This window comes from Crinia signifera, chromosome 7, assembly GCF_055691185.1.
Source record: "Crinia signifera chromosome 7, ASM5569118v1, whole genome shotgun sequence".
Lineage (NCBI taxonomy): Eukaryota > Metazoa > Chordata > Amphibia > Anura > Myobatrachidae > Crinia > Crinia signifera.
The window spans coordinates 50,745,523-50,769,489 of NC_139223.1; the positions used below are offsets into that span (position 1 = coordinate 50,745,523).

The 23,967-nt window shown below is 43.8% G+C and overlaps 2 protein-coding genes across 3 annotated transcripts in view; both read left to right on the plus strand.

Annotated features, from left to right (window-relative positions):
• Nucleotides 1-11,384, plus strand: part of MRM2 (mitochondrial rRNA methyltransferase 2) — a 41,394-nt gene extending 30,010 nt beyond the window's left edge. The window contains exons 3-4 of the mRNA XM_083153051.1: nt 8,208-8,497; nt 9,175-11,384. Of these exons, the coding sequence (XP_083009177.1) occupies nt 8,208-8,497; nt 9,175-9,614 (730 nt within the window). The 3' untranslated portion in view covers nt 9,615-11,384. The remainder of the gene's footprint in view (nt 1-8,207; nt 8,498-9,174) is intronic.
• A 5,329-nt stretch (nt 11,385-16,713) lies between these two features.
• The window catches only part of MAD1L1 (mitotic arrest deficient 1 like 1), a 618,640-nt gene continuing 611,386 nt past the window's right edge, over nt 16,714-23,967 (plus strand). For both annotated transcript variants that reach the window (XM_083153057.1, XM_083153060.1), the window contains exons 1-4: nt 16,714-16,867; nt 19,819-19,994; nt 21,778-21,918; nt 22,669-22,848. In XM_083153057.1, the coding sequence (XP_083009183.1) occupies nt 19,842-19,994; nt 21,778-21,918; nt 22,669-22,848 (474 nt within the window). In that variant the 5' untranslated portion in view covers nt 16,714-16,867; nt 19,819-19,841. The remainder of the gene's footprint in view (nt 16,868-19,818; nt 19,995-21,777; nt 21,919-22,668; nt 22,849-23,967) is intronic.

The window sequence follows — 23,967 nt, forward strand, 5'->3', positions numbered from 1 at the left end:
AATATCGCATAATGGAGCTGCTTTAATGCTATTTTGGCTTCAGGATGGCGAATTAAAAGGCCGTCATTCCATAGGGTGCAGCCGTCATTCCGCGTCAGGTGACATGTTTACGAGAGTAGGAGTGTAGGCGGACATATTTGGAAAAGGATGAGCGCGTGCGCTATGGGGATCACCGTAACATCGGGGTCTTAATATCGCATAATGGAGCTATTTTAATGCTATTTTGGCTTCAGGATGGCGAATTAAAAGGCCGTCATTCCATAGGAGGCAGCCGTCATTCCGCGTAACGTGACATGTTTACGAGAGTAGGGGTGTAGGCGGGCATATTTGGAAAAGGATGAGCGCGTGCGCTATGGGGATCACCGTAACATCGGGGTCTTAATATCGCATAATGGAGCTGCTTTAATGCTATTTTGGCTTCAGGATGGCGAATTAAAAGGCCGTCATTCCATAGGGTGCAGCCGTCATTCCGCGTCAGGTGACATGTTTACGAGAGTAGGGGTGTAGGCGGACATATTTGGAAAAGGATGAGCGCGTGCGCTATGGGGATCACTGTAACATCGGGGTCTTAATATCGCATAATGGAGCTATTTTAATGCTATTTTGGCTTCAGGATGGCGAATTAAAAGGCTGTCATTCCATAGGAGGCAGCCGTCATTCCGCGTCACGTGACATGTTTACGAGAGTAGGAGTGTAGGCGGGCATATTTGGAAAAGGATGAGCGCGTGCGCTATGGGGATCACCGTAACATCGGGGTCTTAATATCGCATAATGGAGCTATTTTAATGCTATTTTGGCTTCAAGATGGCGAATTAAAAGGCTGTCATTCCATAGGAGGCAGCCGTCATTCCGCGTCACGTGACATGTTTACGAGAGTAGGGGTGTAGGCGGGCATATTTGGAAAAGGATGAGCGCGTGCGCTATGGGGATCACCGTAACATCGGGGTCTTAATATCGCATAATGGAGCTGCTTTAATGCTATTTTGGCTTCAGGATGGCGAATTAAAAGGCCGTCATTCCATAGGAGGCAGCCGTCATTCCGCGTCAGGTGACATGTTTACGAGAGTAGGAGTGTAGTCGGACATATTTGGAAAAGGATGAGCGCGTGCGCTATGGGGATCACCGTAACATCGGGGTCTTAATATCGCATAATGGAGCTATTTTAATGCTATTTTGGCTTCAGGATGGCGAATTAAAAGGCCGTCATTCCATAGGAGGAAGCCGTCATTCCGCGTCATTCTGCATGTAAAATATGTGTAATGGTCTTAGCAAGAAGTATACCTAAAATATAGTTGATATGTGCAATAATTTCAGAAATATTAATATAAAAGTCATTTTCTCCCATTATAGTCAATTGGCATTCCTTATCTGCAGACAACACTGTCATTCCACTGTCATTCCACTGTGCTATTTTAATGCTATTTTGGCTTCAGGATGGCGAATTAAAAGGCTGTCATTCCATAGGAGGCAGCCGTCATTCCGCGTCACGTGACATGTTTGCGAGAGTAGGGGTGTAGGCGGGCATATTTGGAAAAGGATGAGCGCGTGCGCTATGGGGATCACCGTAACATCGGGGTCTTAATATCGCATAATGGAGCTATTTTAATGCTATTTTGGCTTCAAGATGGCGAATTAAAAGGCTGTCATTCCATAGGAGGCAGCCGTCATTCCGCGTCACGTGACATGTTTACGAGAGTAGGGGTGTAGGCGGGCATATTTGGAAAAGGAAGAGCGCGTGCGCTATGGGGATCACCGTAACATCGGGGTCTTAATATCGCATAATGGAGCTGCTTTAATGCTATTTTGGCTTCAGGATGGCGAATTAAAAGGCCGTCATTCCATAGGAGGAAGCCGTCATTCCACGTCAGGTGACATGTTTACGAGAGTAGGAGTGTAGGCGGACATATTTGGAAAAGGATGAGCGCGTGCGCTATGGGGATCACTGTAACATCGGGGTCTTAATATCGCATAATGGAGCTATTTTAATGCTATTTTGGCTTCAGGATGGCGAATTAAAAGGCCGTCATTCCATAGGAGGAAGCCGTCATTCCACGTCAGGTGACATGTTTACGAGAGTAGGGGTGTAGGCGGGCATATTTGGAAAAGGATGAGCGCGTGCGCTATGGGGATCACCGTAACATCGGGGTCTTAATATCGCATAATGGAGCTGCTTTAATGCTATTTTGGCTTCAGGATGGCGAATTAAAAGGCCGTCATTCCATAGGGTGCAGCCGTCATTCCGCGTCAGGTGACATGTTTACGAGAGTAGGGGTGTAGGCGGACATATTTGGAAAAGGATGAGCGCGTGCGCTATGGGGATCACCGTAACATCGGGGTCTTAATATCGCATAATGGAGCTATTTTAATGCTATTTTGGCTTCAGGGTGGCGAATTAAAAGGCCGTCATTCCATAGGAGGAAGCCGTCATTCCACGTCAGGTGACATGTTTACGAGAGTAGGGGTGTAGGCGGGCATATTTGGAAAAGGATGAGCGCGTGCGCTATGGGGATCACCAAAACATCGGGGTCTTAATATCGCATAATGGAGCTGCTTTAATGCTATTTTGGCTTCAGGATGGCGAATTAAAAGGCCGTCATTCCATAGGGTGCAGCCGTCATTCCGCGTCAGGTGACATGTTTACGAGAGTAGGGGTGTAGGCGGACATATTTGGAAAAGGATGAGCGCGTGCGCTATGGGGATCACCGTAACATCGGGGTCTTAATATCGCATAATGGAGCTATTTTAATGCTATTTTGGCTTCAGGATGGCGAATTAAAAGGCCGTCATTCCATAGGAGGAAGCCGTCATTCCGCGTCATTCTGCATGTAAAATATGTGTAATGGTCTTAGCAAGAAGTATACCTAAAATATAGTTGATATGTGCAATAATTTCAGAAATATTAATATAAAAGTCATTTTCTCCCATTATAGTCAATTGGCATTCCTTATCTGCAGACAACACTGTCATTCCACTGTCATTCCACTGTGCTATTTTAATGCTATTTTGGCTTCAGGATGGCGAATTAAAAGGCTGTCATTCCATAGGAGGCAGCCGTCATTCCGCGTCACGTGACATGTTTGCGAGAGTAGGGGTGTAGGCGGGCATATTTGGAAAAGGATGAGCGCGTGCGCTATGGGGATCACCGTAACATCGGGGTCTTAATATCGCATAATGGAGCTATTTTAATGCTATTTTGGCTTCAAGATGGCGAATTAAAAGGCCGTCATTCCATAGGAGGAAGCCGTCATTCCGCGTCACGTGACATGTTTACGAGAGTAGGGGTGTAGGCGGGCATATTTGGAAAAGGATGAGCGCGTGCGCTATGGGGATCACCGTAACATCGGGGTCTTAATATCGCATAATGGAGCTGCTTTAATGCTATTTTGGCTTCAGGATGGCGAATTAAAAGGCCGTCATTCCATAGGAGGAAGCCGTCATTCCACGTCAGGTGACATGTTTACGAGAGTAGGGGTGTAGGCGGGCATATTTGGAAAAGGATGAGCGCGTGCGCTATGGGGATCACCGTAACATCGGGGTCTTAATATCGCATAATGGAGCTGCTTTAATGCTATTTTGGCTTCAGGATGGCGAATTAAAAGGCCGTCATTCCATAGGAGGAAGCCGTCATTCCACGTCAGGTGACATGTTTACGAGAGTAGGGGTGTAGGCGGACATATTTGGAAAAGGATGAGCGCGTGCGCTATGGGGATCACTGTAACATCGGGGTCTTAATATCGCATAATGGAGCTATTTTAATGCTATTTTGGCTTCAGGATGGCGAATTAAAAGGCCGTCATTCCATAGGAGGAAGCCGTCATTCCGCGCCATTCTGCATGTAAAATATGTGTAATGGTCTTAGCAAGAAGTATACCTAAAATATAGTTGATATGTGCAATAATTTCAGAAATATTAATATAAAAGTCATTTTCTCCCATTATAGTCAATTGGCATTCCTTATCTGCAGACAACACTGTCATTCCACTGTCATTCCACTGTGCTATTTTAATGGTATTTTGGCTTCAGGATGGCGAATTAAAAGGCCGTCATTCCATAGGATGCAGCCGTCATTCCGCGTCAGGTGACATGTTTACGAGAGTAGGAGTGTAGGCGGACATATTTGGAAAAGGATGAGCGCGTGCGCTATGGGGATCACTGTAACATCGGGGTCTTAATATCGCATAATGGAGCTATTTTAATGCTATTTTGGCTTCAGGATGGCGAATTAAAAGGCTGTCATTCCATAGGAGGCAGCCGTCATTCCGCGTCACGTGACATGTTTGCGAGAGTAGGGGTGTAGGCGGGCATATTTGGAAAAGGATGAGCGCGTGCGCTATGGGGATCACCGTAACATCGGGGTCTTAATATCGCATAATGGAGCTATTTTAATGCTATTTTGGCTTCAAGATGGCGAATTAAAAGGCTGTCATTCCATAGGAGGCAGCCGTCATTCCGCGTCACGTGACATGTTTACGAGAGTAGGGGTGTAGGCGGGCATATTTGGAAAAGGAAGAGCGCGTGCGCTATGGGGATCACCGTAACATCGGGGTCTTAATATCGCATAATGGAGCTGCTTTAATGCTATTTTGGCTTCAGGATGGCGAATTAAAAGGCCGTCATTCCATAGGAGGAAGCCGTCATTCCACGTCAGGTGACATGTTTACGAGAGTAGGAGTGTAGGCGGACATATTTGGAAAAGGATGAGCGCGTGCGCTATGGGGATCACTGTAACATCGGGGTCTTAATATCGCATAATGGAGCTATTTTAATGCTATTTTGGCTTCAGGATGGCGAATTAAAAGGCCGTCATTCCATAGGAGGAAGCCGTCATTCCACGTCAGGTGACATGTTTACGAGAGTAGGGGTGTAGGCGGGCATATTTGGAAAAGGATGAGCGCGTGCGCTATGGGGATCACCGTAACATCGGGGTCTTAATATCGCATAATGGAGCTGCTTTAATGCTATTTTGGCTTCAGGATGGCGAATTAAAAGGCCGTCATTCCATAGGGTGCAGCCGTCATTCCGCGTCAGGTGACATGTTTACGAGAGTAGGGGTGTAGGCGGACATATTTGGAAAAGGATGAGCGCGTGCGCTATGGGGATCACCGTAACATCGGGGTCTTAATATCGCATAATGGAGCTATTTTAATGCTATTTTGGCTTCAGGATGGCGAATTAAAAGGCCGTCATTCCATAGGAGGAAGCCGTCATTCCACGTCAGGTGACATGTTTACGAGAGTAGGGGTGTAGGCGGGCATATTTGGAAAAGGATGAGCGCGTGCGCTATGGGGATCACCAAAACATCGGGGTCTTAATATCGCATAATGGAGCTGCTTTAATGCTATTTTGGCTTCAGGATGGCGAATTAAAAGGCCGTCATTCCATAGGGTGCAGCCGTCATTCCGCGTCAGGTGACATGTTTACGAGAGTAGGGGTGTAGGCGGACATATTTGGAAAAGGATGAGCGCGTGCGCTATGGGGATCACCGTAACATCGGGGTCTTAATATCGCATAATGGAGCTATTTTAATGCTATTTTGGCTTCAGGATGGCGAATTAAAAGGCCGTCATTCCATAGGAGGAAGCCGTCATTCCGCGTCATTCTGCATGTAAAATATGTGTAATGGTCTTAGCAAGAAGTATACCTAAAATATAGTTGATATGTGCAATAATTTCAGAAATATTAATATAAAAGTCATTTTCTCCCATTATAGTCAATTGGCATTCCTTATCTGCAGACAACACTGTCATTCCACTGTCATTCCACTGTGCTATTTTAATGCTATTTTGGCTTCAGGATGGCGAATTAAAAGGCTGTCATTCCATAGGAGGCAGCCGTCATTCCGCGTCACGTGACATGTTTGCGAGAGTAGGGGTGTAGGCGGGCATATTTGGAAAAGGATGAGCGCGTGCGCTATGGGGATCACCGTAACATCGGGGTCTTAATATCGCATAATGGAGCTATTTTAATGCTATTTTGGCTTCAAGATGGCGAATTAAAAGGCCGTCATTCCATAGGAGGAAGCCGTCATTCCGCGTCACGTGACATGTTTACGAGAGTAGGGGTGTAGGCGGGCATATTTGGAAAAGGATGAGCGCGTGCGCTATGGGGATCACCGTAACATCGGGGTCTTAATATCGCATAATGGAGCTGCTTTAATGCTATTTTGGCTTCAGGATGGCGAATTAAAAGGCCGTCATTCCATAGGAGGAAGCCGTCATTCCACGTCAGGTGACATGTTTACGAGAGTAGGGGTGTAGGCGGGCATATTTGGAAAAGGATGAGCGCGTGCGCTATGGGGATCACCGTAACATCGGGGTCTTAATATCGCATAATGGAGCTGCTTTAATGCTATTTTGGCTTCAGGATGGCGAATTAAAAGGCCGTCATTCCATAGGAGGAAGCCGTCATTCCACGTCAGGTGACATGTTTACGAGAGTAGGAGTGTAGGCGGACATATTTGGAAAAGGATGAGCGCGTGCGCTATGGGGATCACTGTAACATCGGGGTCTTAATATCGCATAATGGAGCTATTTTAATGCTATTTTGGCTTCAGGATGGCGAATTAAAAGGCCGTCATTCCATAGGAGGAAGCCGTCATTCCGCGCCATTCTGCATGTAAAATATGTGTAATGGTCTTAGCAAGAAGTATACCTAAAATATAGTTGATATGTGCAATAATTTCAGAAATATTAATATAAAAGTCATTTTCTCCCATTATAGTCAATTGGCATTCCTTATCAGCAGTGTCATTCCATTGTCATTCCACTGTCATTCCTTTTAGTACATCCTGTGACAGGTAACAAACTTGCCCCTTGGTGCTGGTAATTGGGACTGGAGTTTAATTACACATTACAAATAAATTATTCACATATAGTGCATAAAAAATGGTTGTTTGAAATTAAATATGCATGTGAATGTATATTGTTATGGCAGCCACGTAGAAAGCTCGGTGCCAGTCTGGGACATTAATCATACATTAAAGACCTGTTCTTTCCCAGGTTATCCGGGATTTACTGTGCCTATAAATGTGCAATAATATTTTGGGGATTTTATGAGAAAATATCACAATGGGATCTAAGAATATGTCTTTATATTCAACTTCAGAAGCTGCTGCAATATAATTAGAATTATGTCCTCTACAGTGTCAGTAGGAAAGACGCTGAGTACGTTTTTTCCTGTGCATGACAAAAAGAAGTGTGCACCGTCGGAGCTGGGGGACTCAGAGATGCACTTAAGGGCAGGGCTATTTTTCAGCAGGCTCCAGCAGGAACTGTGGCCCTTCATCTAGTTCACTCTTTCTGACAAAATATTTCTTAGATGGACAAAACCATGTGCACTGCAGGTGAGGCAGGTGTTACTTGTGCAGAGATAATTAGATTTGGGTGGGGTTTTACACCTGCCTCACCTGCAGTGCACATGGTTTTGTCCATCTAAGAAATATTTTGTCAGAAAGAGTGAACTAGAATAAGGGCCTGAGTTCCTGCTGGAGCCTTTTGAAAAATAGCCCTGCTTAAGGGGCTAGATGCACTAAGGGCCTAATTCAGGTAAGCTCGCTAAGCAAGCAGCAAAGATCTGCTGCTTAGCGAGCCATGTAACTCCTTCCGCCAAAACGTAAATGGATGTTGCGTACTCATCCGTTCGCATGCAAGTATACGGGCCAAAAATCATTTGATGGTTTTTTCAACCATTCTCAAATAAAAATCAGTCTAGGCTGACTTTTATTTACGAACACCATGTCTGGAAATGTGGTGGACGCTGACAGCATATGAAGTCAGGTGCCTTCGATTCGACTGCCACCCCCCCCCCCCCCCCCCCCCCGTGCAATTGTGAATGTCACGGAAGGCGTTTGCACAGCGGCTCTGCACATACACACATGCGCAGAGCCGCACCATCAGACCGAATTCGCTAAACCGCAATTCAACCTGAATCACCCTCAAAGCTTGAAAAGTGATAAAATGGAGAGTGATAAACCACCAACCAATTAGCTCCTAACTGCCATGCTACAGGCTGTGTTTGAAAATGACAGGTTTGAGCTGATTGATGGCTTATCACTCTTCATTTTATCACTTCAAGGCTTAGTCCATCTCGCCCCAGAAGAAAGAAAATTGATAGGAATACAAAGTCCATAGAATAATATTGAAACATTTGAATTTTGCTTGTCCAGCAGAGATTGTTGTTATGGAATGGAATATAATTTCTGTTTGCAGTGTACGGCAGATGACCGCGTCATTGGTGCAGTGTCGCGGTTTGCATGTCACTGTAGGTCTGAAGAGGGCCAAAACTGGAGCAGAGCAGCTATGGCTGACGAGGCAGCAGAGGGATCCATACGTAAAAGCAGCAAATGCACAAAACTACCGTTGCCGCAGTGCCTTCAAACTGCTAGAGATTGACAAAGAACATAAAATTCTGCGACCAGGACAGCATGTAATAGATTGCGGTGCAGCACCAGGGGCCTGGAGTCAGGTGCTTGTAGACAAAGTGAACGCTTTAGGACAAGGTGAGCAATTGTGTGAATCTCATGTCTTCCAATGTATCTACTATGGATGTAATGCCCCATATGCACTAGCTGGCCTGGCCGCGGTCAATATAGTTAAATGAGCCCATACATGGTCCGTTGTGTATGGCTCCGTTCTGTACTATGCGATGCGCGCTCCCTCGCATCACATAGTACGGTACAAAAAGTATGTGCTGCACATACTTTTTGTACTAGGTACACATCGGATCGGATCGCAGTGCATGCACTAGGAATCCGATCCGATGTGTGCTAATTAAGTCCCAAACGGATCCAATAAACGGACCGTGTATGGGCTGCTTAACAATATCGGTTGTAGGCGGAGGATATTGTGTGTACACACCAAACTTAAGTTATTCAGTGATTTCACTGGGAGGAGCTGAACCCTGTTGACCATAGCCATGTCCACCTATTTTAGGTGTCGGGTCAACCTTTAGTGGTTCACCGGACACCTAAAAAAACATTAGTGGTTGACCCAATGCATGTTGAACAAGTGACAATAGCACTGTTTTTAGTATACATACTTACAACATATCTATAACTTTTACTTATACAGTAGTTTGACTATATATGTTATGTTATCAAATATTAGGTATCCTGTACAGAGGTAAATGTTCACTTGCTTCTTACTTCTACCATCTCTGTTCTCTCTGTTTCCCCAGACACAGCCGTGCGCGTTGGATATGTGTTGGGTGTAGATCTACTTCATATAACTCCGCTGGACGGAGCAGTTTTCCTCTCTAAATGCGACATTACACTACCTGACACACATGAGAAGATAATAAGCCTCCTCCCGACTGGGCAGGCGGATGTCATCCTGAGCGACATGGCTCCCAATGCCAGTGGGATCAGGGAAATGGATCATCAGAGACTTGTCAGCCTGTGTCTGTCTCTGCTGGACTTGGCTGAGAGAGTTTTGCGACCTGGCGGCACCTTGCTTTGCAAACTCTGGGACGGCAGCGACAGCAATGTAATAAGGGACAGATTGCGGAGGCGATTTCAGCAGGTGAAGACTGTGAAGCCTAAAGCGAGCAGGATGGAGTCTGCTGAGATCTATTTGTTGGCAAAATTACACAATGATACCAAATATTTAAATATATAATTCACTGAAAGCTGCTAATCCCTTATATGAAGACACTTTTACAGTGGAAGAAGTCATTATTTGTACACTGAATCTTCATCATTGATACAGAAAAACACTGAACACAGATGGGGTTTGGTGAAGTTCTTTCTGCAAAGTTAAATGAGAAACTTTTATTCAACATTATATTTACATCTTATGGCCATTTTGGGGCATTTTATCTTCTCCGGCTTATCCTTAAGGTGGCCATACACACGCAGATTTATCTGCAGATCTGTCTGGTGTGAACAAAAACATGGTTATGGATGAGAGCAAATGACAGTTGACCATTTGCTTGGAAATGCTGGAAAACTGGCAAACTGTCACTCCTCCATAACCATGTTTTTGTTGAAACCAGCCAGATCTGAAGATAAATCTTACTAGTGTATGGGCGCCTTTAGACCTAGCAATCAGCACTTGTGTTTTTAAGCCGGCTACACACTATGATTTTCATGAACGATATATATGTACAATAAAAATATAATCCTGAAAAATGACAGCACATTGAATTCGCCCCTATAGGGTACGATTAGTAAAATGGGACTTCTATTGAAGATGGGATGTTGCCCATAGCAACCAATGAGATTCTACTTATTTATTTACCACCTTCTAGAATATAATATATAGAATCTGATAAATTGCTATGGGCGGAATCCCATGTTTAATAGAACTCCCATTTTAATAAATTTACCCCCAAGAGACAAATGTAGAACTGTATGTTTCTGTTCTAATGGATTATTAATTCCATGTTATCAACTGCACCAAACCCTCCCACTGCCCCTCTAAGCCCTCCCACTGCCCCTCTAAGCCCTCCCACAGTTTACCTCCCACCTAGGGTGGCCAATCCCGGGATTTGGCCCGTAACACGCTGGGATTTCAATAATGGGATTAGACTGCGCATGTGTCCCCAGCAGTGCAGCTCTGCGCAGCATGATGAGGTCACACAGCCTGCCTCGTCCTTGGCTGCTCCCACCTCCATGAGTAGACCCACCCACCCTGGCTGCACTCGTCTGCCCACTCGGCTCCATCCTCTCGCCTGGCTCCATCGCCCGCCTTCACCACACATGTAAGTAAATATGTGGGCAGTTTTTTTTATTAGGGAAGCCAATCCCCGGATCCTGGGAATCAAGGGATTGGCCATTTTTCAGTACTGACTTCTGGGATTGAAAAAATGCCCCAGTCAGTAGGTCGACACTACTGAATGGGCGACATACTCATGATCAACAGGGTCTAAAGGTCGACACAAGCTTTAGGTCGACTATGGGATGGTCGACACGAGTTTTTCAAGTTTTTTTGGTCAGACTGGTGACAGGCGGTATTTCATGCCCTACTATCTACTACTATGCTCAAAGCATGGCGAGTGTAGTGAGCCATGCGAGGGGACACAGTCGACTATGTCGCTCTGAGATGGTAGAAAAGACTGTGCTGCAAAGTCTATGTCTACTCGAATCTGATGCTGTGCATCGGGATTGAATCGTGATCAGGTGCATCAAAACACTGCGATTTGCACTTGCTATCGATTTTGACTATATAATTATGTGTACACAGCATCACTTGCCTTTGTCCATATAAAGGCCTAATAACCATTTGTCCAATTCCAGTTTTAAAGGTTGCATTTTTTTTTATTGAAGCAAAGTGATTTACAATTCACATTAAAGAATGCTATACATTGTTTTATTATAAAAATCGGTACTCTTTACTTAGCACGGCGCCCATCGCGGGCATTGAATGCACTAAAAAAATCGGGTGCGACGCAACCGACGCGATGATCGCGATTTCCCATAGGGAACAATGTTAAATGTCTCAATTGACCCGATTTTCATGTTCAATGCCTCAATTGACCCGATTTTTCCATAGGAAACAATGTTAAATGGCCCACAGAGGCCAAATAGCCACCCTGAAGTGTGAAATGGCCCCCACAATTGTTAACGCCACCCCAGGATCAACGTCAACCCGAAGCGTGGCGAGCGCAGCGGTACGCGTCCTACGACCTTTTCATACCCCCACTATCCACGTTGGCGTGGAGTTGAGAACAAAATAGTGTGGCGAGCCCGAAGCGTGGCGAGCGCACGCGGATACCTTCACAGGTAAACGCGTCCCTTCGCGGGCTTCACAGGTATCCGCGTCCCCTCGCGGGGCTCGCTGCGCTCGCCACGCTTCGGGCTCGGTGGCTCGCTGCGCTCGCCACACTATTCTATTCTCAACTCCACGCCGACGTGGATAGTGGGGGTATGAAAAGGTCGTAGGACACGTACCGCCGCCCCTCGCGGGCTCGCTGCGCTCGCCACGCTTCGGGTTGACGTTGATCGTAGGGTGGCGTTAACAATTGTGGGGGCCATTTCACACTTCAGGGTGGCTATTTGGCCTCTGTGGGCCATTTAACATTGTTTCCTATGGAAAAATCGGGTCAATTGAGGCATTGAACATGAAAATCGGGTCAATTGAGACATTTAACATTGCTCCCTATGGGAAATCGTGGGCATCGCGTTGGTCGCGTCGCACCCGATTTTTAGTGCATTCAATGCCCGCGATTTTTTTACCTACGATGCCCACAATCAAAATCGTGGGCGCCGTGCTAGGTAAAGAGTACCTAAAAATCAATAAATGTCTTTTTACAAAAAAAAAATCAAAGATTCAGTGGTCATCATTGTATAAACAATTTTGGTACAATAAAATCATCCATTTGAAACAAGAATCATATTAAGGTTAGGTTTCATTTTTTCTTTCAGTCAGCAAAAGACAAAACCGTGCATCAGCCCTTGGCACAGTAACAAAGTTACCTTACAAAATTCAAGCTTGCTATATATCTAGTCTAAAGGTGCCATACACAGGTCTGACTTGTCAGAGTCACAAGTCTGCCATGTTTCCCCCTAGAACTCCCCCGGCTTACATCCGATTTTTTAAATGTGATAAATTGCATGCGATTTCTTGCATGTACAAGAACTCCCGGGGATCTGCCGGGGGAAAGTTCAAGGAAATCTGATGCAATACATTGCGGGTGCTAAAAAAGTTCCCGCGATGTGCCGTTGATGGTCCGATTCCAACTCATCTTATGTGCTTCCCATAACTTCTCCAGACTATGGGCCTTATTTTGGTTCATTCTTTCTGACAAAATCCTTCTTAGATGGGCAAAACCATGTGCACTGCAGGTGGGGCAGGTGTAACTTGTGCAGGGAGAATTAGATCTGGGTGAGTAATATTGTTTCTGTGCAGGGAAAATACTGACTGCTTTATTTTTACACTGCAATATAGATCTCACTTTGAAGTAAAACCCCACCCAAATCTAATTCTCTCTGCACAAGTAACACCTGCCCCACCTGCAGTGCACATGGTTTTGCCCATCTAAGAAGGATTTTGTCAGAAAGAATGAACCAAAATAAGGCCCTATGTTCCCACGCGCACAGGAACACGCATCAGACCGAATGTCAAACACCTCCGTTTGGGCTGATTTCTCCAGAAATATCATCCCAATCCGTCAGAATTGGGAGAAATCGGACCTGTGTATGGGCACTTTAAGGTTAGGTAACATTACAGTCCCCTATTACAAGGATAATATTTAAGAGCAAAAAAGGTAGTCTCTTGTGTGGGGTACACTTAACCCCTTGGGTGGTATGCCGCAGCGGGCTGTCCCGGAAAATTTCCGTGCATACCACTAACATAGAATAAGTGCGCGCCAGTGGTGTCCAGGTGTGCACCACTTCCGCACCACCTCTAGAACGCCCCCCCCCCCCCCCCATCTCCTTTGCTTTGGCGATCGTACGCCGGAGCTCCCCTGACCTAGCCAACAGCCGTCACTCAGCCATCACAGCAGTGACGTCGGCGGCAGGCTCGGGTATGTTCGGCGCGGCTCGGGGGGACGCCTCCCTGATCACTCCGTTTAGATTAGTCCTGGTGGCTCCGAACTTCTTCCATTTACGGATGAAGGAGGCTACAGTGCTCATTGGGACCTTCAAAGCAGCATTTTTCTGTACCCTTCCCCAGAATTGTGCCTCGAGATTAGGGTAGCCAATCCTGTGATTGGGATTCCAGGATTTGGCCCCTAAAATGCCGGGATTTCAATCCCGGGATTGGAGTTTCTAATCCCGGGATTTTGGACACTGCCCGGCTTCTTCCGTCCCCGCGTTCAAATAAGCGTAACTTTTTTAATTTTCCGGCTATATAGACACATGAGGGCTTTTTTTTTGCGGGACAAGTTGTACTTTTTAATGGTACCATTTACTATACCGTATAATATTCTGGGGAATCAGGAAATAATTCAATGTGGGGTAAAAAGGAAAAAAAACGCAATTCCACAATTTTGCGCTGGTTACGGTTTTTTTGGAGTTCATAGTTCGTTTAAAATGATGGGTTATCTTTATTCTATGGGTCGTTACGATTCCGGTGATACCAAACTTATATAGTTTTCGTTACGTTTTACCACTAAAAAAAAAATAGAAAATTTTACGATTTTTCTAATTTGCGTTGCGTCGCCATGTTCTGCGGCTTATAACTTTTTTATTTTTCCACCTACGGACCTGGGTGAGGGCTCATTTTTTGCGGGCTGAAGTGTACTTTTTAATTAATACCATTATGGGATATGTGCGACTTTCTGATCTCTTTTAGTAAAATTTTTTTGGTAGGCGATGCGACCAAAAAACGTAGTTTTGGCGTTGGGAATTTTTTTCCGTTTACGCCTTTAACCGTGCGGGATAACTAATGTTATATTTTAATAGATCGGACTTTTAGGAACGCGGCGATACCAAATATGTTTATTTTTTTTATTTTTTATTTATTTTTATTTGTGAAATGGGGAAAGGGGGGTGATTTGAACTTTTAATATTTTTTTATATTTTTTTTTTTTTTTTTACTTTTACTACAAGGCCCCCTAGTGTACTTGACCACAAGGGGGCGCGATCGCCTGTACTAGGTTCAGCCATAGAGCTCTATGGCTGAACATAGTGATTTTCAGCACTTCCTATTACATCCTGCCTCAGGCAGGATGTAATAGGAATGCTGACATGGCCAGCACAGGGGTCTACATTAGACCCCTGGCTGCCATGGCAACCGATCGGCACTCTCCGATCTAGCCGCGGGGGGCCCCGATCGGCGCCGGAGGGGGGCGCCCCCCTCCGATCAGCTATTTAAGCACTGCGGGCGCTTTGCCCGCTGTGCTTAAAGGGTTAAACGGCCACGATCGGCGAACTCGCCGCTCGTGGCCGTGAGAGCAGGTACCTGGCTGTAATATACAGCCATTACCTGCTCTCTTTCAAGCCAGCTCACTCCGTGAGCTGGCTTGATTCCCCCGCAACCGTCATATGACGTACATGTACGTCATATGTCGGGAAGGGGTTAAGCTGTGTACACACGCTTTGATTTTTCCCTGTTGTTGATTTGATTTTGCTTATAGAAGCAAAATCGAATCCACATCGAATGGTTTTTAGGACACTTTCGATCTGCATTCGATTCGATGCGCGCTCCCGTTTTCACAAAATCGAAAAGAAAAATAGACTGTGCAGCCAAGGAAATATCGAATTCTATCCAGCAAATCGAATGTGTACCATGAATGTAAATCGAATTTGATATCGAAACTGATATCTAATGCAAAAGTACAGATCTAATGCCAAATTGAATGGGAATATCTAATGCCAGATCTAATAGAAAATCAAATCTAACATTGAATCTAAAGCAAAACGATGTGTGTGTACATAGCTTAATATTCGATTTGATACCAATTTCACAGTGTACACATTCGATTTACTGGCTTGTATTCGATATTTCCTTGGCTGCACAGTCTATTTTTCTTTTTGATATAGAGAAAATGGGAGTGCGCATCAAATCAAATGCCAGACAAAAGTGTCCTAAAAACCATTTGATTTTGATTAGGTTTCGATTCGATTTTGCTTCTATAACAAAATTGAAGTGTGTGTACACAGCTGTAGTTTGAGTGGTATAAATTCAGTTGTTTTGTGAAATGTCAGTTCGTGTCTAAGAAACCTTAATATGACATGTTAAACCATAAGGTTTTTTGATTATGTATTATCATTGCTTTTTTTCAAAGTTAATATTTTTAATCTGTTAAATTTACAAGCAGAAAAGCAAACATATTTTTTCCCTCACACTGACACTCTGCTATTGATATTACACTTAGGTGGTGTATAGGTGCCATACAATTGGTTCTCAGATCCTGTGATTTCAAACTCCCCCTCCCACCCTGATAAATAATTTACCCAATCTATTTGACTTGTCTATACATTAAAGAATGGGTGTATTACTACTGCTCGCTACCCCCTTTGTTAATAATTAGAAATGAGAAAAAATTAGAATGTATGGGAGTCGTCCCCCCCCATGCGCCAATCTCCTGTACATCTGTGCCAGGAGCTGGTAGTGATTGACAACTTAAATGAAGTTCTGTTCAATCTGATCACAGCCCCATACAAAAAGGGGTCAATCCAATAAGGTGTGCCATTGCAATAATTCCATTGCAATGGCACTCTACTATACTCACACCTATGTAAACTAACTAACCCTGGCCTACATCACCCTCTTCATCTGTTTTAAAGTGTGAAGACATAATAGCCACAAACAGGTATGGGTCTGGCAGCTTTCTACTAACTAGAGCAGGGATGGGAAAACGTTGGCCCTCCAACTGTTGTTGAACTACACATCCCAGCATGCTCTGCTACATTGTTGCTATTTGACCATGCTAAATCTGTTGCAAGGCATGCTGGGATGCGTAGTTCAACAACAGCTGGAGGGCCAAATGTTCCCCATCACTGAACTAGAGGATAGAAATAAAGCAGACTAAAAGTTACAAAAAAAATACATTAGTTTTGCATAAATGTACTTTGTTGCAAGATAGTGACAAGCAGCCAAGCCAGCCAACTCTGCTGCAACAGCCAGAAATGGACGTAGAGATCGGAGAATGAAACATTGTTCAATTACAAAACAAGAATACATCAGATATCAGCAAAGCGGCTGCACAGGTCGGGGAATAATAAGTGCTCCTGAAAACCAGTTATTACGGTAATCGTCCAACTATTACGGCACTGCTAATAATTACGGTAGTCGTCCTCCTATTACGGCACTGCTGGTAATTACGGTAGTCGTCGAACTTTTACGGCAGTGCTCCTGAAACACGGGAATTACGGTAGCCGGCTGTGTCGCGGGATTTGGAAAGGGAGCTCGCTGCTAAGCGGGAGCCTTCAGTTACTATCTGTGTCCGGCAGTAGCAGCTCCCGGCAGGCAGGTAGAAATCGGTAAGTGGCCGGGTGTGGATGGGTCTGTGCTCATGCTCATTACTGGTGCATTCTCGCCGTGGCTCTTGTGTATGTGTGCTTTATATAGGCAACTTGTGGTTCTGCAGCACTGGTGGTACTACAGGTCCCAGCAGACACATGCCGAAGGGACTTGTAGTTACTACTGGAGAGCCACAGGTCTCCAAATCCTTGTGGTCATTGGGTTTATTCTCACTTGTCTTCTTCTAGACTGATTGCAAGCTCTTCTGGCTAGTTCCCTAGCCTGGTAATTATATCACCGATTGGGGGGGTCTCTGGGCCATCCCCAGGGGGTTCTAACTATGCAACTGACAAACTACTGATTGATTTAGGTTGTTTACATAAAAATATTAAATATATTTCATGCAGTGTTTATGTAGTTCATACACACTAAATTTCCTGATCATGTGACGATTGTCCCACTGACTGAGCAAGTCTCCCCTGGACATAATCTTCACTTGTCACCAGTACTATTTTACTTGTAAAATAGGTCCAGGAACTCCGGGTCTTGGGTTGGATCAAATGGTACTTGTTTCCTAGAACGGCGCCCACTAAGCAATTTAATGGGCTATTCTGCGTAGGGAAATCGCATCGCATGGGCCATTGTAGGGCCATGCGATGCGATTTTCCTATGTAATTTATTCACTGCTTTCTCAGCCCCGGTCCATCACATTGCATCTGCCGCAAAATCGCATGCGATTTTATAGGGTGTGCGATGCCATGACATTTGGTATCCAATAATATGATTGTATGTCCCAAAAATAGGTTTAACGCACCCCCCTACTATCCACGCCACCCCGAAGCGTGGGGAGCGGCGGCGGAACGCGTCCTCCGACTGTTTCATTACCACACTATCCACGTCAGCGTGGAGTTGATTTTATATAGTGTGGTGAGCGCAGTGAGCCACCGAGCCCGAAGCGTGGCAAGCGGACGCGGAATACATGTAAAGTAATCCGCATCCCCTCGCGGGGCTCGCCATGCTTCGGGCTCGGTGGCTCGCTGCGCTCTCCACACTATATAAAAATCAGCTCCACACTGACGTGGATAGTGGGGGAATGAAAAGGTCGAAGGACGCGGGGCGCGCTGCGCTCGCCACGCTTCAGGCTGTCATTGATAGTGGGGGGGTGCGTTAAACCTATCTTTGGGACATACAATCATTTTATTGTATAGCTAATTTCATGGCATCGCACATCCTATTAAATCGCATGCGATTTTGCGGGACATGCGATGAGCTATAGTGGGGTACAATGAGCAAAGAAAAAAATTACATAAAAAAATCACATCGAATGCCGCTATAATGGCCAATGCGATGTGATACGATTTCCCTACGGTGCCGTATGTAGGAAATCTGGGCGCCGAGCTAGGAATCAAGTACCGATCAAATAAATAAAAATGGGTAGAGAGATTGTATTTAGAAATGAAGGCACTCACAGGGACTTTAAAATAAACTTATTTTCTGGAAAGTACATTTTGCCCCAGAGCAGGTCCAGGAACCCAGTTCTTTTATTCATATTTAATTAGAGGTTCAGGAACTGAGTCCTGCTGAAAAATTGCCCTGCTTGTCACAAATCTTCTTAATACAAGTTAAATATAACACCTGAAACGGTTGATATGAATTTTTCACAAGTTTTTTCAGTCTATTTCATACTTTATCATCTACGTTGACTACGAATAGGACCAGCACCTGGTATAAAGTACGTGTTAGGGCACTGGCACAGATGTCAACAAACCATGAAAAACTCATGTTGACCGTTTCCATATTTCCATGTCGACATAGTGCATTATTGACTGACATAGAAACTATCCTTTGCTCAGTCTATATCATACTAGTTAATAGTAGGGATGACCATCGATGATTAGAATTCATGGTTTATGGCCGATGTAGAATAGTTTTGCCATCAATGGGGGAGAACCAGATGGTTTCCGACCATCGATGTCAAGCTTAAACGAATAGTTTTGTTTTTGCTTTTTCCCTGAAGTGCTGGGACACGGAGCATAGCTCTGCCCGCGCCCCCGCAAAGCCCCGCCCCCGCATTTTGATTGGCCTACAGGCCAATCAATCAAAGAAAATGGATGACCCATCGATATATAAAACATCAATGGTCATCCATTAAATATTTATACACTATCGATGGTCAGTTGCACTTTTGCCATCGATGGCAACGATCACCATCCCTAGCTAATAGCTCTGCAGTATCTTTTGGGTATGCACAGGAAGGAGGGGGAGGGGGGCCGGAGATCCTATAATGGCCTTCCCATATCTATTAGGTTTTGTCTTCATTTATGTTATACTTCATTTGTATTAACCCTTTGAGTGCCAACATTGCTGGGAGAGATCCTCAAAATATCCGATAAATATGCCAGCATCGCTCACAGCGACTTCTATTTTTTGGGTGCAATATTTAACTAAACTTCAATGAATTGACTTGGCTGCATTTGTAATTTATACTAAAAGAACAGTTGTTATGAGCAATGCTGGTATTTTTAGTGGATATTTTGAGGCTCTCAGCAATGTTGGCACTTAAAGGGTTATCAAAAATTGTGACAAGTGAAGATTGTCCTAGGAGAACATAATCTTCATTTGATCCCATTATCCTTTATATAACTGTATATCATTATGCTAAAATGTAATGTTTTAATCATTCGCATTAATCCCTGCCCTAGGTACACCTAGTATGGCGGTGGCACTCCTCTCTGGGTGGTGTGCTGCCACAATGGTCTACAACCAGTATCTCTACTCGCTTTTTTCACTCTGTAGAGGTAGAGTAAAACGGGGGCAAAGACTGGGAATGTCGACCGGGGTTGATCCTTTTGGGGTGCTAGAATGAACAGTAAATATAGAAAGTAGATGGACCAGTTCTTTGACACGTATGTTATATGAAATAAGGTTTATTAGTGCATTGTTTATTTTATTTTTATTTTTTTTCCCCCAGAGGCCTTTAAAAACCCAGCCAAGATGGATGAAATTGAAGAAAACACCACGGTCCTTTCCACTCTCAGATCATTCAATAAGTTTCTTTCTCAGCCATTTGAGGGAACTCCTCCCACTGCTAATACTTCCAACACTAGTGGTGCTTCCTTACAGATGCAGTTCCAACACAGGCTGCAGGTAAAGACTGGAACTGTTACTGTATCTTCATTAACACACAGACATTAAGCAACATGTTTTCTTTTTTTGACCTAGCTGGGCTAATGGAAAGGATTTAACTTTCAGTTCTATTTGGATACAATTTTGCTGACCTGCTCATTCGTCAGGATAGCTTGTCTGCTTTTAGGTGTGAATTTACATGGAAGCGGTAATTTACAGTTGGCTAATAGGTAAATTCCCACAATAGATCCACAGGCTGCTGAAAAAACACGAACTGTTGGTAGATCTGGTCTTGTGGACAGGTTTGACCACCGCTGCTCTATACCCAATTTAATTGTGAAGAACATTTCAGATTGAAAGAATATATCATGAAAAACTAATTTCGATGTTTGACAGAAAATGTCAGATGGAACTGTCGGTGCCACTGACTGTTCATACAACGCCCTGCACATAACCGCTATAGACAGCATAGCACCCCTTTCATGTAGCACACATCCTTGCTTTTATACATGGCGGAGATGTGGTTTCAGAACACATACCACTTTTCCCCCATAATGGCACTTAATACATCTACTAATACACTACTGTTAATGCCTTTAAACATGTTAAGTTATTGGGTGAGTAACAATGGGCTTGGGTGAAAAAGGGATTGAAACTACCGCCCTTTTTAACCAGCGGTAACTATGTGTAGGTAATTAAATTCCTTCCTTGGCCATGAACTGTCCATATATTCCCTGTTGGGATACATTAGCTTTTTATGTGTTTCTTTATTTACAATCAGTAGCTATTTGGTCTAGAATGAAACCAGAGCTTTGCTGTTATCCCCTGATATTTGTAGTTTTTATTGTCAAGCATTAAATGGTGTCCATTATCTGTGGAGTCAGCTGTTCAGATACCAATCTTATGGCCCCAGTGATGTCTCTGGTTCCCAGGATGCATTTCCATGCTCCGGGTATCAACAGGGTCTTACAGTGTGTTTACAACAAGTATGCTGTCTCCTTTTAAAAATCTCAGTGATGGGCAATCTCTATTTAATAATCTCTATTTAATAATCCTTTCACAATGCACAAATAACCTGGGTCACTCCGGGGTTGTTGCTGGGTTGACCTGCGGTGTGAAAGGGACTTTTTTCGTTTTAAACAAAAGTTTTTATTAGAAAACTCTGAATCATTTGTACAAATTGTACAATGAGTGATCAAAAAAGGTATAGATGAAGTAATAAATGATGACAAAGCATTAGAGAAAGGTATACATGAATAATAACACTTCTTTTTAAATTTCCCCAGTCAAGCAACCTGGCATTCCGACTCGGGTTGCTGTGCAATGTGAACAGGCGACCCGGGTCCAGTTCATACTATAGAGAGCAGGCGGCATCTACTCTAAGCTCTGCCTCCTTTCTGATGTCCACGACCTGTGAATATTTTAAAATGTGTCTTAATGAGTACACCTGTGCACCTGCAGGGTGACTTGGAAAATGTGCGCTGTTTGGGGGTACTTGAGGACCAGGATTGGGAACCGCTGTGTTAATCCATTGACAGCTTTCCTTTTGTCGGCAATGCCATAGGTTATTTGCAAAGTATTATCTATATATGAGGCAAATGTATGAAGCCTGATGAAGAGATAATGTGGAAAGCGATAACGCACCAGCCAATCAGCTAGGCTTAAAAAATGACATTTAGGAGTTTATTGGCTGGTACATTATCATTTTCTACTTTATCACTGTACCAGGCTTAATACATGTGCCACTATGTGTGTTATGTATCTGTGTGTGTCTAAATGTTTTTTTCTGCTTCTCTTATTATAGCAGGAAGACCAAGCTGCAAAGATCCGTTCGAAGTCTCAACTAATTCAGGTGGAGCGAGAAAAGATTCAGATGGAACTGAGCTACAAGCGTGCTCGTATAGAGCTTGAGAAGGAAGCCAGCACTAATGCCAGTAATTATGAGGTTGGACAGCTGCTGAGAAATGCCTTCTATATATTTGTCACAGTTTCATTGCCCACACTTTGGGAGAGCTACAAACCACTGCAATGCAGAAAGTTCACTGTCTAGTAGAGGGTGGATCAGGCTGGGGAATGTGTTCCAGAGCGTTTCACACTGAAATATCTTTAAAAAAAAAAATATATAAAATAAAATGTGTCTCTACTATGAATTTTATATATAATTTTTTGTTTTAATAATATAAAATATTCTGTTACAACTAACAAGTGCACGGCGTGTCTAGCAATCTTTTAGCACTATAAGATATATATTTTTTTTTTTTTGCTGGTAAAATAGAGTAATTGTTTAATTAAATTTAAGGCCAAGTTTCAGGAACTGCAGGTATTTGAATGCGCCCCGATTTAATAAGATGTGGGAACCCTGTGCATTAGGATGCAGAGAGGAGCCTCCGGAGCTGAGAGGAAAAATCTTAATTTAACATGTATATACCACTCAGGAAAAATCATTGATTCCAGTACCTTGTGCTGAATCTATGGGTTAGCATGCACTTAACCCTGGTTTACAGCACAGGAAAAGGCAGATCAATTGAATTGCTATGGGAGTGAACCCAGAGCGTATTCACTGCGTGGTTAAACCCACACCTAATTGAATTATCTTCCCTAAAGGTTTTGTATGTAGTGACACATTTAGTGCTCATAGCCTGAATTTGATGTATTAACGCTAATCGGGCTAATTTTTTCAATTTGTGTGTTTCAGCGAGAGGCCGATAAGAACCATGATCTCCTCAGCCGCATCAAGGCGTTGGTGGAGAAGGAAGCTGATTTCCAAAATAAGTTACAAGAACAATTTGAAATGAATAGGTCCTATAAGAAGACTATAGAATCGCAGAGCAAGAAGCTGCTAGAGAAAGAAAACAAGGTTGCGGAAGCGAACGAGGTATAACCGAGACATCTGCTGATCTGTGCATAAATACTTATTGCTTTATTGTTCTGGAGAATACAACAGAACCGAATATGATTGTGAGACGGTTCAGTTAGGAGATTATGGACATAGGGCCTGTTTAGCTTTGTTGGTAAAGCAAAAAAGTACACAATTGGGCAAAACTATGCTACACTGAAAGCGGGGCAAATATGCGCAAAGAGAATTAGGTTTGGGTGGGGTGTGTTCAAACAAATCTAAATTGGCGAGAAAAAATAAAGCCGCCAATATTTACTAGAGATGTGTAGTGCGTGGATTTTACTCTGTTCTCAGATCCGATCTTTTTAGCTATTCAAAACATGTGACAGCCGATATCAAATCCGGATCTTATTGGCTAACTGTGTAAAACCGAACCCACACATCTCTAGTATTTACCCTGCACATAACAGGCTAACAAAGCTGAGTCTGACCCATGACCTTGTTTATCTGCACTTCCTGTTGTGGGTTATTGAATGGGGCATAAGTAAGTGGTTCAGAGGATTGGATGAATAAGTTTAAAGGCAGAGCGCAGTTTTTTTTTTTTTTCTTGTTTTTGAGTGATGCCTTTTTTCAAAGCTGCTTTTTAGGATCAACCCAGTTGTATATATCAAATTGTACAATTTATCTGCAAAATTCCCGTTTGAGTACTGAATGAGCAGAGGGTCCTATGCGGAATAACTACACTACGACGCTTAGGGGTATTACCCAAATTAGTGAAAATACCATCATATTTACAGATTATTAATAATAGTTATTTATATAGCGTACACATTCATATTTAAAGAGAATATTCAACCATTCACATCAGTCCCTGCCCCAGTGGAGCTTACAATCTATATTCCCTACCACATGTACACACACAGATATTCTAGGGTTACTTTTGTTGGGAGCCAATTAGCCTACCAGTGTATTTTTGGATTGTGGGAGGAAACTGGAGGAAACCCACGCAAGTATGGGGAGAATATACAAACTCTGCACAGTTAGGGCCACGGTTGGACTCGAAGCCATGACCTCAGTGCTGTAGGGCAGTAATGCTAACCATTACACCATTTGTGCTGCCCGTATTGATGGACGGAGCATGGTCACATTGTATTTCCA